General features: G+C 43.4%; 1 protein-coding gene across 4 annotated transcripts in view; it reads left to right on the top strand.

Annotated features, from left to right (window-relative positions):
• The window catches only part of Dcaf5 (DDB1 and CUL4 associated factor 5), a 120793-nt gene that overhangs the window by 19870 nt on the left and 84221 nt on the right, over positions 1-16702 (top strand). For all 4 annotated transcript variants that reach the window (XM_045154274.1, XM_004649281.2, XM_045154276.1 and 1 more), the window contains one exon: positions 10685-10828. In XM_045154274.1, the coding sequence (XP_045010209.1) occupies positions 10717-10828 (112 nt within the window). In that variant the 5' untranslated portion in view covers positions 10685-10716. The remainder of the gene's footprint in view (positions 1-10684; positions 10829-16702) is intronic.

Genomic DNA, 16702 nt, shown 5'->3' with positions numbered 1-16702 from the left:
CCCAAGTGGTAGGATTAAAGGTGTGTGCCCAACAGAGGCCCTGAGTTTTTGTTCCTCATTGCCACAAAATATTTAAGAGTAAACAAAATAAAAATGAAAGTAAGATGACGAGTGTCGTATGTAGGAGGCAGTAAGGGAACGGTATCTGAGGATCTAAGTAGCACAGATGGTGCGGCAGAAAAGCTGATTCCACCTGGCATGGTTCAAGGCCACCCTGAGACTAAATTAGTGAATTCTAGGACAGCCTGAGCTGAGCTAGTGTGAGACCCTACCTTGAAAAACCAAAAAAGAAAAAGAAAAAGAAAGAAAGAAAGGCTGATTTCAACCTTTTCCTCTGCCCTTCCTGGGCTCCTCCTTCATAAGATGAGGTGACATTCCTGTGTCAGGTGATAAGATAGCTGAAGGCCCTATGCTGGGCACTGTGGCGCACCCTTTAATTCAGTTCCAGGGAGGCGGTAGCAAGAGTTTGAAGGCCAGCCTTGGGACCGCAGAGTGAAACCCTACCTTGAAAAGAAGCAAACAAACAAAATTATTTATTTGTACGTGTGTATGTGTGTGTGTGTGTGTGTGTGGGGTGTTCCAGGGTATTTTGCTACTGCCAAAGAAAGGCAAATGGCTTTACTACTTTTTAATCTGGCTTTACATGCATGCTGGGCAGTTGAACTTGGGCTGGCAGGCTTTGCAAGTAAGTGCCCTTAATCACTGAATGAATATAATCCCAGTTCTGGCTTTTCATCCTTAAAAGATCTTAGTCTGATTACATTTTTATGTGTATTTTTAAATTTTTTATTTATTTACTTATTTGCATCTGGCTTATGTGGGTCCTGGGGAATTGAACCCAGCAAAAAAATCACATATCTGAGCTGGGAGTGGTGACGCTTGCCCTTTAATCCCAGCACTCAGGAGTCAGAGGTAGGATCACAGTGAGTTCAAGGCCACCCTGAGACTACATAGTGAATTCCAGGTAAGTCTTGGCTAGAGTGAGACCCTGCCTCGAAAAACCAAAAACAATAAAAAGTAATAAAAAATATATTTTTAGTTGTTTTCAAGCACAGAGAGAGAGTGAGAATGGGCACATCAGGGCCTCTAGCTGATGCAGACGAATTCTGGATGCATGTGCCATCCTGTGCATCTGGCTTTATTTGGGTCCTGGTGAATTGAACTAAATGTTAGGTTTTATAGGCATGCACCTTAATGGCTGAGTCATCTCTCCAGTCTTCTGATTACATTTTTTTTTTGGGGGGGGGTTTGAGATTGGAATTCACTATGTAGTCTCTGGGTGGCCTTGAATTTGTGGTGATCCTCCTACCTCTGCCTCCCAGTGCTGGGATTAAATGTGTGTGCCACTTCGCACGGCCTCCCTGATTACTTTTTTTTTTTTTTTTGGTTTTTCGAGGTAGGGTCTCACTGTGGTCCAGGCTGGCCTGGAATTAACTATGTAGTCTCAGGGTGGCCTTGAACTCTTGGTGATCCTCCTGCCTCTGCCTCCCCAGTGCTGGGATTAAAGGCGTGCACTACCACCCCCGGCCCTGATTACATTTTTATGGTCACTTTGTTTATAATCTGAGTTATTTCATATTAAAGTAAAATCAAAACCTGAGTCTCCTTTTTATATTTTCTAATTTTATTTATTTATTTGAGAGGAGGGAGAGGAGATAATGGGTATGCCAGGGCCTCCAGGCATTGCAAATTAACTCCAGAACTCCAGATGTGCACACCCCCTTGTGCATCTGGCTTACATGGGTCCTGGAGAGTCGAACTGGGCTCCTTTGGCTTTGTAGGCAAAGGCCTTAACTGCTAAGCCATCTCTCCAGGCCCAAACCTGATTCTCTTTAACTCTATATTTGCCTTTCAATGCCCCTGGTGGCAAAAGTGATCATTTTTCCGGGGGAGGGGGAGACGGAGTGAGGGAAGGGAGGGAGGGGAGGAGGGAGAGAGGGGGAGTATTCTGTGGTATGTGCACAAATGCCCATGCAGGGTGTGTGCATGTGGAGATCATAGAACTTCCTGTGCTGGCTAGGTAGATTAGTCACATCAGTGAGTCCTGGGCTTAGGTGAGAGTACCCTTCTCTTGTTCATTCACTTCCTTGGCCAGGTCTCTCCCTCAACTTGGAGCCTCATTTTGTTTCGTCAGAGCCCTAGCAATTCACCCGTCTTCGGAGGCAGAGTAGTTGGTTAGCCATTGGTTGTCCTGTGTTTTTGTTAGAAATTAGAGTCCAGGGAGGCACAGGCAAGAGGGATAACACAGGTTCCTGCCCAGCTAGGACTACTACAGAGCAAGAAGCTAAAACCATTAAGAAAACGCTACATTCCGAGGCTAAAAAGTTCTCTCTTTCTATTTATATACAGCTTCTTGTTCGTGTTCTACTGTGAATTTATAGGGATTTCTTTTCTTTAAGTCTTGTTGCCATTGAAGTTGATTTTAAGAAAAGCATTTTATAGAATGGTTTGACACAGAGGTGTTTTGTTTTTTCTTTGACTTGAAGGGAGGTCTCAGTAGTGTCCAGGCTGGCCTGGATCTCCCAGGCTCAAGTGATTCTCCTGCATGGGCCTCCTGAGGGGCTGGGGTTGTGGGTATGTGCCATCCTGCCTGGAGCTCTGCACAAAAAGTAGGCATTCTTCATTGGAGTCCAGCGCCAGAGTGTGTATGGAGTAAACGCTAACCCTTGCAGACATTCAGATTCGTCTTGAGCAGGGTTTTCAGGAATTGTACTTTCTCAGGCAGGTGGCCAATTGGCTCTAGAGAGTTTTTTGGATTTTGGAGGTAGGGTCTCACTCTAGCCGAGGCTGACTATGTACTCTCAGGGTGGCCTTGAACTCATGGTGATCCTCCTACCTCTGCCTCCCCAGTGCTGGGATTAAAGGCATGTGCCACAGCACCCGGCTTAGAGTATTTTTATGTTGTGAAATGTTTTTTTTTTAATATTTTTTTAAGTTTTTATTTATTTATTTGAGAGCAACAGACACAGAAAAAGACAGATAGAGGGAGAGAGAGAGGGAATGGGCACGCCAGGGCTTCCAGCCTCTGCAAATGAACTCCAGACGCGTGCGCCCCCTTGTGCATCTGGCTAACGTGGGACCTGGGGAACCGAGCCTCGAACCGGGGTCCTTAGGCTTCACAGGCAAGCGCTTAACCGCCAAGCCATCTCTCCAGCCCTGTTGTGAAATGTTTTGATTAGAAAAATTGAAGGTGATCCTGTTAGAGTCCTGATTTTACCATTCTTGCTTGTGGTTGTATATGTTTGATATCCTGTGTTTTGGAATCACAGCATCTCCCTATTGAAAGCATTACTCAAATCAGCAAAGCTTTTCATTTTGTACACACATTGACTGTCCCTAACGCAAAAATCTGAAATCTTAGCAACTCCAAAATCTGAAAGTTGGATATTATATTACTATAGATGCTGCTAGTTCTTTTTATTGAGGTGATAGACTTATCTTGTTCATTTTGAGTAAATATTGACAAATTTCCAAGACTTAATAAACATGGCTTGTCTGTTTCAAGTAAAAATAATATTCCCAGGCTGGGGAGATGGCTCAGTGGATAAAACACTTGCTTGGCCAGTGTGAGACCAGGTGTGTATGGGGCCTGGTGGCTGCCTGTATTCCCAGTGCAGGGAATTCCTGGGCCAATCTGCCTAGAGACTAGACAAATCAGTGTGCTCTGGGCTTGAGCGAGAGATCCTGCCTCAGATAACCTTCTTCACTTGGGGTGCCCCACCCCTCACTTTCATTCTCTGTTTTTGAACACCAGCTGAAATCCTAAGCATGCTAGCCCTGACACTTTTGAGACTTTCTCACCTTTTTCTCAACCTCCTTGCCTTACTCAAAAAAAAAAAAAAAAAAAGGTGACCTAACTTATTTTGTGACTCCATCATGATTATAGCTGGGCATTATATTTACCAAAACAGTATGTGAAAAATGATGTTATTTGATGAATTTGTTACTTAAGTTCTCATATAACTGGCCTTGATTACTGAACATTTTAATCTTAACTCTTGGCCATTTTATATCTTCCTTTGGTCTGATTACTGTGCAGCTGGTTACACTGCCACAGTCCTTGTTACAATAGCTGCATTCTCCCAGTACCTTTGAGAGTCTTCCTTTGTTATCCTGATTACATTTGGGAGTGTATCTCAGCCTTGGATTAGGGGTTCTCTCTTAAGGAGGTAGTAAACTATCTAGTAAAGTATTTTCTAAACTTCAGAACTTCAGATGTTGAACTCCACCCTTTTTTTTTTTTTTTTTTTACTTTTTTGAGGTAGGGTCTCACTGTAGCTCAGGCTGACCTGGGCATCACTATGCAGTCCCAGGGTGGCCTCGAACTCATGGCAATCCTCTTACATCTGCCTACCGAGTGTTGGGATTAAGGGCACGCGCCACCATGCCCGGCACTCCACCTTTTTTATTTTCCTTTTTTTTTTTTGGTCTTTTGAGGTAGGGTTTCACTCTAGGCCAGGCCAACCTGGAATTCACTGTGGAGTCTCAGGGTGGCCTTGAACTCACAGCAATCCTCCTACCTCTGCTTCCCGAGTGCTGGGATTAAAGGTGTGCACCACCATGTCCAGCTCTTATTTAAAATTTATTTTATTTGAGAGAGAAGAGGGAGAGAAGGAGGCAGATAGAGAGAATGGGTGTGTCAGGGCCTTCAGCCACTGAAACAAACTCCAGATGCATACATAACTTTGTGCATCTAGCTTATGTGGGTCCTGGGGAATCAAACCTGGGTCCTTTGACTTTGCAGGCAAATGCCTTAACCCCTAAGTCATCCTGCCATCCCTTATTTATTTATTTATTTTATTTACCTATATTATTTACCTGTAATTCACTGTGTAGTCTCTGGATGGCCTCCAGCTCATGGTGATCCTCCTACCTCTTCCTCTGGAGTGAAAGCCACCACGCCCAACTTTATTTATTTTGAAGCAAGGTTTTACTCTATTCCAGGCTGACCTGGAGTTCACTTTAGCTCAGTCTGGCCTCAAAGTCCCAATGATCCTCTGGAGTGCTGGGATTAAAGCTATGTGGCACCTTGTCTGATAAAACTAGGCTTCCTGTTGATTTTATCTTACTATTTTTTGTGGGTAGGTGGATGGGTATGTGTGTGTTGTGGGTATGAGTGTTGGCATGCATATACCACAGCGTGTAGGACGGTCAGAAGAGAACTTTGGGTCTGTGGGCCCTTGCTTTCTATCTCCTATGAGGCATGATCTCTCTCCTTATTTTTCACCACTGTCTGGGAGCTTCTAGGAGACTTTTCCTGCCTCTGTCTCCTTTCTTGCTTTGGGCATACTGGGATTACATAGAAATTTCCCCCAGCTCCCAGCTTTTAAGTGGGATCTGTTCTGGGAATCTCAACTCAGGTACTTAGAAAGTGCTTTATCTACTAAGTCCAGCCTCCTATTTTAGAATGACCCTATTTTTCTGGCCTCTTACCTAGTTGGAGATATGGAACAATTGAGACAATCGGTAGATAAATGGATCCATCCATCTTTCAAAAGAAAGGTGCTGGGTAAAGACAGGGCTAGCAGAATGTGAATGTTACTCTGCTCTGGCTTCACCTGTAGTCCAGGCAGGACTTGACTTTGGGATCTTCCTTCCTCAGCCTCTTGAGTAAGTAGGATTACAGGAGTGTGCCACCAGGCCTGGTTCTGCTTCTGGTCACCTCTCTTCTGTCTAGTTCTGTTTGTACTTGTTATCTGATTTAGGAAGTGCCGTTGAACACCAATTTTGTCCCTTTAGTAAATCAACCCACATGTTGCAGTCCGGTTCGCATTGCTGGTAGAAATCACTCAACCAAGAGCAGCTTCTGGGAAAAAGAGGTTTATTTTGGCTTACAGGCTCGAGGGGAAGCTCCACTATGGTAGGGAAAAACGATGGCATGAGCAGAAGGTGGACATCACCCTCTGGCCAACATAAGATGGACCACAGCAACAGGAGTGTGTGCCAAACACTGGCATGGGGAAACTGGCTATAAAGCCCATAAGCCCACCCCCAACAATACACTCCCTCCAGGAGGCATTAATTCCCAAATATCCATCAGCTGGGGAGCTAGCGTTCAGAACACCTACGTTTATGGGGACACCTGAATCAAACCACCACACCACCTAACATACTTATGGGTCAAGTGGACCTCCACTGAGCCTCCATTCATCCCACAAAAATTAGGATGTTGTTTCTCTGGAAGAATTGGGAGATATCTTGAGCAGCATTATCCCATGACAACATCTGGCTGGAGATGAGTAGCAGCAGCATGTCATTTAAAAAGTTATTGTGGGGGCTGGAGAGGTGCCTCAGCAGTTGAGGTACTTGATTGCAAAACCTGATGGCCTGGGTTCACTCCCCTAGTACCTATGTAAATCCAGATGTACATGTGGTGCATGTGTCTGTAGTTTGCTGGCAGCAGCAAGAGGCCCTGGCACACCCACCCATTCTCTTTCTTGCGGTTTCTCCTTGGAATAAATAAATACAAATATTTAATAAAAAATTTATAGCTTGGATTGGTGGTGTACATTTTTAATCCCAGCACTTAGGAGGCAGAGGTAGGAGGATTGCTGAGAGTTTGAGGCCACCCTGAGGCTACATAGTGAATTCCCGGTCAGCCTGAGCAGTACAGTGAGACTCGACCTTGCAAAAGAAAGAAAAAAAAAAAAAAGTTCTCCTTGCCCCACACACCTGTAAACCATACTCTGGGAAACACTGAAGGATCAGGTGTTCATCCTTGGCTACATAGCAAGTTCAAGGTTAGCCTGGGCTACATAAGATCCTGTCTCAAACAACAGCAGCAAAATATTCTGAGTCTGCCATTTAATCTGGCTGGCTTCAATAAGTCATTTCCTGGCCGGGTAGTAGTAAGGAACAGTCTCTGGAGCCAGTTTGCCTGGATTCAGTCAGACTCTAGCTCCAATTCCATGACTGTGCGTCTTCAGGTTTCATAGAATCTCCACAGTAAGGGAGACAGTAGTACCTACTTAATGAAGCTGTTAGGAGAAGACGACCCACTACACCAAGCTTTTATGCCCGTAATCCCAGCATTGTTGAGGCAAGAGGCTCCTCATGAGCTGGTTCCTAGTGAGTTCTAGGCCAACCTGTTCTATAGTATAAGACCCTGTCTCAAGAAACAAAAACAGCCAAAAACAAACAAATAAAAAACAACCACATAAAAAACCCCAAGGATACTCTCCCCAGCCCAGAATAACTTTAGCTGGTGTTAGTTACTGTTATTTGGGTTCAAACAGCACAATAATTTTCATAATAATTAGCTAGCATTATCTTGCTTTTAACATGTACAGGCAATGGACCAAGTCAACTACACAGTTCTAGCTCATTAGTCCAAACAATAATGCTGTGAGATACAAGATACAGTTCTTTTCTTTTTTTTTTTTAAAAGAAATATTTATTTGAGAGAGAGGGAAACAAGCAGAGAGAGAGAGAGAGGGAAAAATGGCATTCCAGGGCCTGCATCCACTGCAAACGAACTCATGCATGCGCCACGTTGTGGCATCTGGCTTTACGTGGGTCCTGGGGAATCAAACCAGGGACCATAGGCTTGACAGGCAAGTGCCTTCACCACTAAGCCATCTCTCCAGCCCCATAATTTTCTATTTCTCAGGTGGGAGGAGCACAGTTTAGAGAGGTTAAGTAATCTGCCTACAGGCACACAGCTGGTGAGCTGTACTATCATGCGAAGTTGAGCCGTCTCCAAAGTCTGGGACTTTGAGTACATGTCATGCCTTTTTCTGAGACAGGTTGAAACCCAAACGGGACAGGCTTTGGTAAATAGAGGTGAGTGCCCTTAATGTTTCTGAGGAGAAAGTGCATGTAAGAGTTCCCAAATTTAGCCGGGCATGATGCCAGCAGTCAGGAGGCAGAGGTAGATGAGTTTGAGGGCAGCCTTAGAGTACATAGTAAATTCCAGGTGAGCCTGAGCTAGACTGAAACCCTACCTCAAAAAACCACAACCAAAATAATAATAATAATAATAATAATAATAATAATAATAATAATAAGTTCTCAAACTTAATATGTTAAGCTAATTTCCTTCAGGCAATGAAATACCAACCACTGGGCACAAACTCAAGGTAACTTTTTGTTTGGGCGAAGTGAATGGGCATAAAATCATATTGGATCCCAGGCTAGGTAAATAAGAATGTGAGTAACACATAAAGAAGAATAACTCACTCTAGGTAGGGTCTCACTCTAACCCAGGCTGACCTGGAATTCACTATGGAGTCTCAGGGTGGCCTTGAACTCACAGTGATCCTTCTGCCTCTGCCTCCCTATGGCTGGCATTAAAGGTATGCACCATTATACCTGGCTTATTATTTTTATTTATTTATTTTGAGGTAGGGTTTTGTTCTAGCCCAGGCTGACCTGGAATTCACTATGTAGTCTCAGGGTGGCCTTGAACTCACAGTGATCCTTCTGCCTCTGCCTCCCTATGCCTGGCATTAAAGGCATGCACCATTATACCTGGCTTATTATTTTTATTTATTTATTTTGAGGTAGGGTTTTGCTCTAGCCCAGGCTGACCTGGAATTCACTATGTAGTCACAGGGTGGCCTTGAACTCCCAGCAATCCTCCTACGTCTGCCTTCCAAGTGTAGGGATTAAAGGAGTATGCCACGCATGCCTGGCTCTAATTTTCTTTATATGAGAGAGAGAGAGAGACAGACAGACAAAGAGAATTGGCATGCCAGTACCTCCAGCCACTAGAACCGAACTCTAGATGTCTGCGCCACCTTGTGTGCATATGCGATGTTGCATGCTTGTGTCACTGCGTCTGGGGAGTCAAACATGTGTCCTTAGGCTTTGCAGGCAAGTGCCTTAACTGCTGTGCCATCTCTCTAACCCGGTGGTGCCTGTGTTTGTTTATTTATTTATTTTTTTGAAGTAGGGTTTCACTGTAGCCCAGGCTGACCTGGAATTCACTGTGTATTCTCAGGCTGTTGTGGAACTCACAGTGATCCTCTTCCTGCCTCTCAAGTGCTGTGATTAAAGGTGTGTGCCACCACACCTGGCTTGGTACACACTCATAAATAAATAAGTAAATAAAATTTTTAAAAAGAAAATAATAGAAATACCAATATATAATAGACATGCCATTATTGTATCAGTTGGCACATTTGGCCTGACTGGCCAATCTTTTTAAAAAAATATTTAGTTTTTATTTATTTATTTGACAGAAAGAAAGAGAGAGGGGGGGAGAGAGAATGGGCACTCCAGCCCTTCCAGCTACTGCATACGAACTCCAGATGCATGCACCCCCTTGTGCATCTAGCTAATTTTGGGAATAGAACCTGGTTCCTTTGGCTTTGCAGACAAACACCTTAACCACTAAGGCATCCCTGCAGCACCTGGCTGGCCAATGATAAGGCTTACCTTGTCCACTGTTGTTTACTACCACTGATGACTTCTGTCCTATAGGGCTTCATCCCCTATAGGAGAGAAGCTTTTTCCAGCTTTCTGTCAATTGATCTTTCCCACTCTATCTCAAATACGAAATAAAGCTATGTGTGGTGGTGCATGTCTTTAATCCCAGCAATGAGGAGACAGAGGTAGAAGGATTGCCTTGAGCTCAAGGCCACCCTGAGGCTTGAGTGAATTCCAGGTGAGCATGGGCTAGAGTTAGACCTTATTTCAAAAAAAAGGGGGGGGGGCTGGACCTTATCTCAAAAAGGGGGGGCTGGAGAGATGGCTTGGCAGTTAAGGCATTTGCCTACAAAGCCAAAGGATCCCAGTTCGATTCTCTAGGACCCAGGTAAGCCAGATGCACAAGGGGGCGTATGCATCTGGAGTTCGTTTGCAGTGGATGGAGGCCCTGGTGCGCCCATTACCTCTCTCTCCCTTCTCCCTTTCTCTCTCTCAAATAAATAAATAAAATATTTTTAAAAATGCAAAATAAACAAATTTAAAAAAAAACATTCACTACTTTTTTTGCTTTGTTTTGTTTTTTGAGGTAGGGTCTCTCACAGCCCAGGCTAACCTGCACCTGTAATTCCAGGCTGGCCTCCAACTCACAGTAATCCTCCTACTTCTGCCTCCCAAGGGCTGGGACTAAAGTCGTGTGCCACTATACCTGCCCAGCTAGATTGTTTTCTTTTATCGTGCTAAGATTTTATTAGCATTTCAGTGGAATTCATCCATGCCTGAATTAGATGTTTATGTTTGCCGTTGATTTTCTCTTTTGTGCAATGATGCAGTGAGCATTATGCTGGTAAATAAGCCAGACCCCAAAGGACAAATACGGAATGTGTCCAGTAATCTGTGGCAGATCAAGTGGTCATAGAGGCAGAAACCAGAATAATCGTTATTAAGGGCTGGAAGAAGTTACTATTTGTTAGTTTTGGTTTGGCATGTGGAAAAAGCTCTGGAGAAGGATAGAGGTAACAGTTGGACAATGGTTCAAATGTGCATAGTGCCAGTGGACTATAGAGCACTTGCATAGCATCGTCTAGGCCCTGAGTTCCACCTCTCAAGACACTGCCAAAACAAAGCACCCTCCCCCCAAGAAACAAAGTCATGGGAGAGTGATATAAAGAGTTCATGTGTTGACCCCCTGTTAGAGGGGGAAAGCCCTGAGTTTGTGTGCACCATCACAGTCGTAGGGAGTTGGGAAAGCATGGAATTTGAGGCTAGTGAGACCAAGTGTCAACCCTTAACCTGTGCTCCTTGCCCCCCTCTGAAGGAGGAGACGACCGCCGGGTTCTGCTGTGGCACATGGAACAGGCCATCCACTCCAGGGTGAAGCCCATACAGCTGAAGGGAGAGCACCATTCCAACATTTTTTGCCTGGCTTTCAACAGTGGGAATACCAAAGTGTTCTCTGGAGGTAAGAAGGGAAGAAAAAAGAGTGCTAAAATATAAAATAACTCCTTGATTTTCTTCCGCTATCTTTTTCATCTGTGGGGTGCTGCCTTCCGGTAGCTTGTCTTTTATGTATTATAGCAGTTTCTACATATAAAATAGGGTTTATTTTCTTTATCCCCTCTCTTCCATTCCTTTCTGGCCCTGCCTCATAGAAAACTTTTTTTTGTTGTTGTTGTTGGTTTTTCAAGGTAGAGTTTCACTCTAGCCTAGGCTGACCTGGAATTCACTCTGTATTCTCAGGGTGGCCTCAAACTCCTACCTTTGCCTCCCAAGTGCTGGGATTAAAGGCGTGCGCTACTGCCTCCCGAGTGTTGGGATCAAAGGTGTGTACCACCATGCCTGGCCCACATTTTTAATTTTTTAAATTATTTTTCATTTTAGACATATTTTATTTCTTTTTTTATTTGAGAGGAGAAAGAGGCAGAGAGAGAGAGACAGAGAGAGAGAGAAGAGAGAGACAGAGAAAGAGAGGAATGGGCATGCCAGGGCCTCTAGCTACTGCAACCAGACTCCAGATGCATGCACCATCATGTGCATCTGGCTTTATGTGGATTCTGGGGAATCGAACTGAGGTCCTTTGGCTTTGCAGGCAAGTGCCTTAACTGCTAAGCCATCTCTCCAGGCCCATATTTTTTTATTTATTTTATTTTATTTTATTTTATTTTGGTTTTTCGAGGTAGGGTCTCACAATAGTCCAGGCTGACCTGGAATTAACTCTGTAGTCTCAGGGTGGCCTTGAACTCACGGCGATCCTCCTCACATTTTTTTTTTAATTCTTAAATTTTTATTAACATTTTCCATGATTATAAAAAAACATCCCATGGTAATTCCCTCCCTCCCCACCCCCACACTTTCCCATTTGAAATTCCATTCTCCATCATATTACCTCCCCATCTCAATCATTGTACTTACATATATACAATATCAACCTATTAAGTACCCTCCTCCCTTCCTTTCTCTACCCTTTATGTCTCCTTTTTACCTTACTGGCCTCTGCTACTAAGCATTTTCATTCTCACACAGAAGCCCAATCATCTGTAGCTAGGATCCACATATGAGAGACAACATGTGGCACTTGGCTTTCTGGGCCTGGGTTACCTCACTTAGTATAATCCTTTCCAGGTCCATCCATTTTTCTGCAAATTTCATAACTTCATTTTTCTTTACTGCTGAGTAGAACTCCATTGTATAAATGTGCCACATCCACATTTTTTATTTTTAAAGATATTTTTATTTATTAGAATATTGGCACACCAGAGCCTCTTGCCACTATAAAAACTCAGATTCATGCACCACTTTGTATGTCTGCCCTTACATGGGTACTAGGGAATTGAACCTGGACTTACAAGCTTTGCAAGCACGTGCTCTTAACTATTGAGCCATCTTTCTAGCCCCCCCCCCATTAAATTAAAGAAATTATTTACTTAGTTGAGACAGAGAAAGAGGCAGATAGAGAGAAAGAGAATGGGTGCACCAGGGTCTTCCACCACTGCAAAAGAACTCCAGACACATGCACCATCTTGTGCATCTGTCTTACGTGGGTCCTGGGGAATTGAACCTGGGTCCTTAGACTTTGCAGAAAAGTACCTAATCACTAAGCCATCTCTCCGGCCCCCCCCCATTTCATTTTTAAAGATGCATGTTGTGACTATTTGATGTCATATCCCAAATTTTTGTTTGAAAAGGCTGTGTGAGAATACAGTTGGATGGCTGGTATGCAAGCAAACCTCTTGGAGATGGCTTCCATCAACAGCTTGATTTCTGACTACCAGATTTCCAGCCCTGACCTCTCAAAATTCCCACTAGATATTTACCCATGATCCAAAAGCAATAGAAATATAACAGATTGGGCTGGGAACGTAGGTCAGTAGTAAAGCACTGCCCTATCATGCAACCTGCTATGGGGTCAGTCCCCAGGAGTGAATGGAAAAAAAAAGTGAGAGAAACTGAAGACATTTTTCTCCCTCCTTCCCTACTATCTTTCCTTCCTTCCTTCCTTCCTTCCTTCCTTCCTTCCTTCCTTCCTTCCTTCCTTCCTTCCTTCCTTCCCTCCCTCCCTCCCTCCCTCCTTCTTTCTTCCCTTTCTCCCTCCTTCCTTCCTTCCTTCTCTCCTTCTCTCCCTCCCTCCCTCTCTCCTTCCCTTCCTGTCTTTCCTGTCCCCCCCTCTCTCTCTTTCTTCCCTCCATTAGGTAGGGTCTCACTCTAGCCCAGGCTGACATGGAACTCACTTTATAGTCCCAGGCTGGACTTGAACTCACAGAGTTTTTCCTTTTCTTTATTTAGTCTTTCAAGGTAGGGTCTCACTCTAGCCCAGGATAACCTGGAATTCACTATGTAGTGATTCATGACTATCCCTGTTGTAGGTTTTCAGTATCAGGGATGTATTCCCTCCTATGGAGCAGGCCTCCAGTCAAAGTAGAGGGTGGTAGGTATTCCCCATAATAGATGTGCCACAATTGCACCCATTTGCTCATTTGGCCTGGTTGGCCAAACATAAGGCTTGCAGTGTCCACTGTTGGGTATCTTCACTGGTGATTTCTCTTCCTCCCATTGAACTGCATGCAGCATGGCTTTTTCCAGCATCCTGACAGCTGGTCTAGCTGGAGGAGGTTTTCAGCTCAGCTCCAGCAGGATTTCTCAGTGGCCTTACAGCCCAAGTATGTGGAGTCTTCAGCAATAGGGTCTTACCATCTATTCCTGGTGGCAAACAAAGGGCCTTGGCAATGGCCTGTAATGTTTTGGGGGCATCAGGGACCTCCCTGGCCAACAACTCACTGGAAGGTATCCCATTCCTGGCACTGAAAATTTTCTAGTAACAATCTGTAGCTCTTAAGTGTTCATTGTCCAGAAAATTAAGTTTCCATATGACTTATTTATATCCTCTTAGATCTTGATTAGCCCTCCCTCCACCTTGCCTTTACTCAGTCTCTTCCCCTGACCTCACTTATGCCTTTTCACCCCCATTAATCTGTTCTTCTACTTACATATATAATACCATCCTATTAAGTCCCCCTTCCTCCATTTCTATTCCCTTTATATCTCCTTTCTAGCTTACTGGCCTGTGCTACTACTGAATTTTCTTCCTACTCAAGCAGAAGTCTAGTCATTTGTAGCTAGGATGCACATATGAGAGAGAACATGTGACATTTGGCTTTCTGGGCCTGGGTTACCTCACTTAGTATAATCCTTTCCAGATCCATCCATTTTCCTGAAAACTTTATAACATTGTTTTTCTTTTTTTTATTTTAAATATCTATTTTCTTTATGTTAGAAAGAGGAAGAGGAACGTGGAGAGTTGGAGGGAGGGAGAGAGAGAGAAATCCAGAGAAAGAACTTAGTTGGGCTTGCCAGGGTTTCAAACTACTGCAAATTAACTCTAGACGAATACGCCCGCCGCCTTCTCCTCTGGTTATTTCGTTTGTTGCGAATCTATCCTGGATCCCGTGCCTTATAGTCCAATGCCTTGAATGTTAAGGCGTCTCACCTTTGCAATTCATTTCTTTTTTTTTTTTTTCCTCAATTTTTATTAACATTTTCCATGATTATAAAAAGTATTCCATGGTAATACCCTCCCTCCCTCCCCACACTTTCCCCTTTGAAATTCCATTCTCCATCATATCCCCTCCCCATCTCAATCAGTCTCTTTTATTTTGATGTCATGGTCTTTTTCCTCCTTATGATGGTCTTGTGTAGGTAGTGTCAGGCACTATGAGGTCATGGATATCCAGGCCAATTTATGTCTGGAGGGAGCATGTTGTAAGGAGTCCTACCCTTCCTTTGGCTCTTACATTCTTTCTGCCACCTCTTCCGTATTAGACCCTGAGCCTTGGAAGGTGTGATCGAGATGTTACTCGGTACTCCAGTTACTTCTTTCCAGCACTATGATACCTTCTGAGTCACATTGTTTTTCTTTACCACTGAGTAGAACTCCATTGCGTAAATGTGCCACATCTTCATTATCCACTCATCAGTTGAGGGACATCTAGGCTGGTTCCATTTCCTAGCTATTGTGAATAGAGTGGCAATAAACATGGTTGAGCAAGTATCTCTAAGGTAGTGACATGAGTTCTTAGGATATATGCCTAGGATATATGGATATATGGATATATGGCTGGGTCATATGGTAGATCTATTTTTTGCTTTCTCAGGAACCACCACATTGATTTCCACAATGGCTTGACCAGGTTGCATTCCCACCAACAGTGTAGAAGTGTTCTTCTTTTTCCACATCTTCGCCAGTCATTTGTTTTCATGATGGTAGCCAATCTGACAGGAGGGAGATGGAATCTCAAAGTAGTTTTAATCTGCATTTCCCTCATCACTAGGGATGTCAAACTTTTTTTTGGTTTTTCGAGGTAGGGTCTCACTCTAACTCAGGCTAACCTGGAATTCACTATGTAGTCTCAGGGTGGCCTCGAACTCACGGCGATCCTCCTACCTTTGCCTCCCAAGTGCTGGGATAATGGCGTGTGCCACCATGCCTGGCTTCGAACATTTTTTAGATGTTTATATGCCATCTGTGTTTCTTTTTTTGAGAACTCTCTATTTAGTTCCATAGCCCATTTTTAATTGGGTTGTTTGATTTCTTATGTAATTTTTTGAGTTCTTTGTATATCCTAGATATTAATCCTCTATCATATGTATAACAAGCAATGATTTTCTCCCATTTTGTAGGTTGCCTCTTTGCTCTATTCACAGTGTCCTTTGCTGTACAAAAGCTTTGTAATTTCATGAGGTCCCAGAGGTTAATCTTTGGTTTTATTGCCTGAGCAGTTGGGGTTATATTCAGAAAGTTTTTGCCAAGACTGAAGGCTTTTCCCTGTAGCAGTTTCAGAATTTCAGGTCTGATATTAAGGTCCTTGACCCATTTGGACTTAATTCTTGTGCATGGAGAGAGAGAAGAATCTATTTTTATCCTTCCACAGATACATATCCAGTTTTCCCAGCACCATTTGCTAAAGAGGCTGTCTTTTCTCCAATAAGTATTTTTGGCATTTTTGTCGAAGATAGGTGGCTATAGCTACCCGGACTTACATCTGGGTCCTCTATTCTGTTCCATTGATCTACATGTCTGTTTTTGTGTCAGTAGCATGCTATTTTTGTTACTACGGCTCTGTAGTATAGTTATAATCAGGTACGGTGATATCCTCAGGCTTATTTTTGTTGCTCAAAATTGTTTTAGATATATGAGGTTTTTTTGTGCTTCCAAATTAATTTTTGGATTTTTTTTTTTCTATTTCCGTGAAGAATCCAATTGGAATTTTGTTTTGTTTTGTTTTGTTTTTCGAGGTAGTGTTTCACTCTGGTCCAGGCTGACCCGAAATTCACTATGTAGTCTCAGGGTGGCCTCAAACTCACAGTGATCCTCCTACCTCTGCCTCCTGAGTGCTGGGATTAAAGGCGTGTGCCACCACGCCCGACCCCATTGGAATTTTGATGGGGATTGCATTAAATGTGTAGATTGCTTTTGGTATATACAGAAATCTTTTTCTTCCCACATCTCCAGTACCTTACTTTCTAACACCAAGAAGGTAATAGTTTATTCATGTCATTAGTATGAAGCATCAGAAGAATTTATAGCTAGGACTTTGAAATGTAAGATGGCTTGGAGCATGTGTCTTAACTGCTATTTTTGCTTTCTGTTTAAGTGACTGTTGGTTAGGCATTTAAGGAAAGAGTGAGATATTTTTATTTCTTAATTTCTGTCCTTTTATGTGCAGGTTTTTATTTTTTGGCTTTTAAAGCCACTTGGAGGCATATCACATATTTTTAGATACTTTGGAGTAAGATGCAAAAGAAAAACATGTGGAGAAAAGCTTTCCTGCTACTTAGAGCC

This window comes from Jaculus jaculus, chromosome 7 (genome assembly GCF_020740685.1).
Source record: "Jaculus jaculus isolate mJacJac1 chromosome 7, mJacJac1.mat.Y.cur, whole genome shotgun sequence".
Lineage (NCBI taxonomy): Eukaryota > Metazoa > Chordata > Mammalia > Rodentia > Dipodidae > Jaculus > Jaculus jaculus.
Note: the sequence above shows the minus strand (reverse complement) of the source record. Positions and strands in the feature narration are given on the sequence as shown.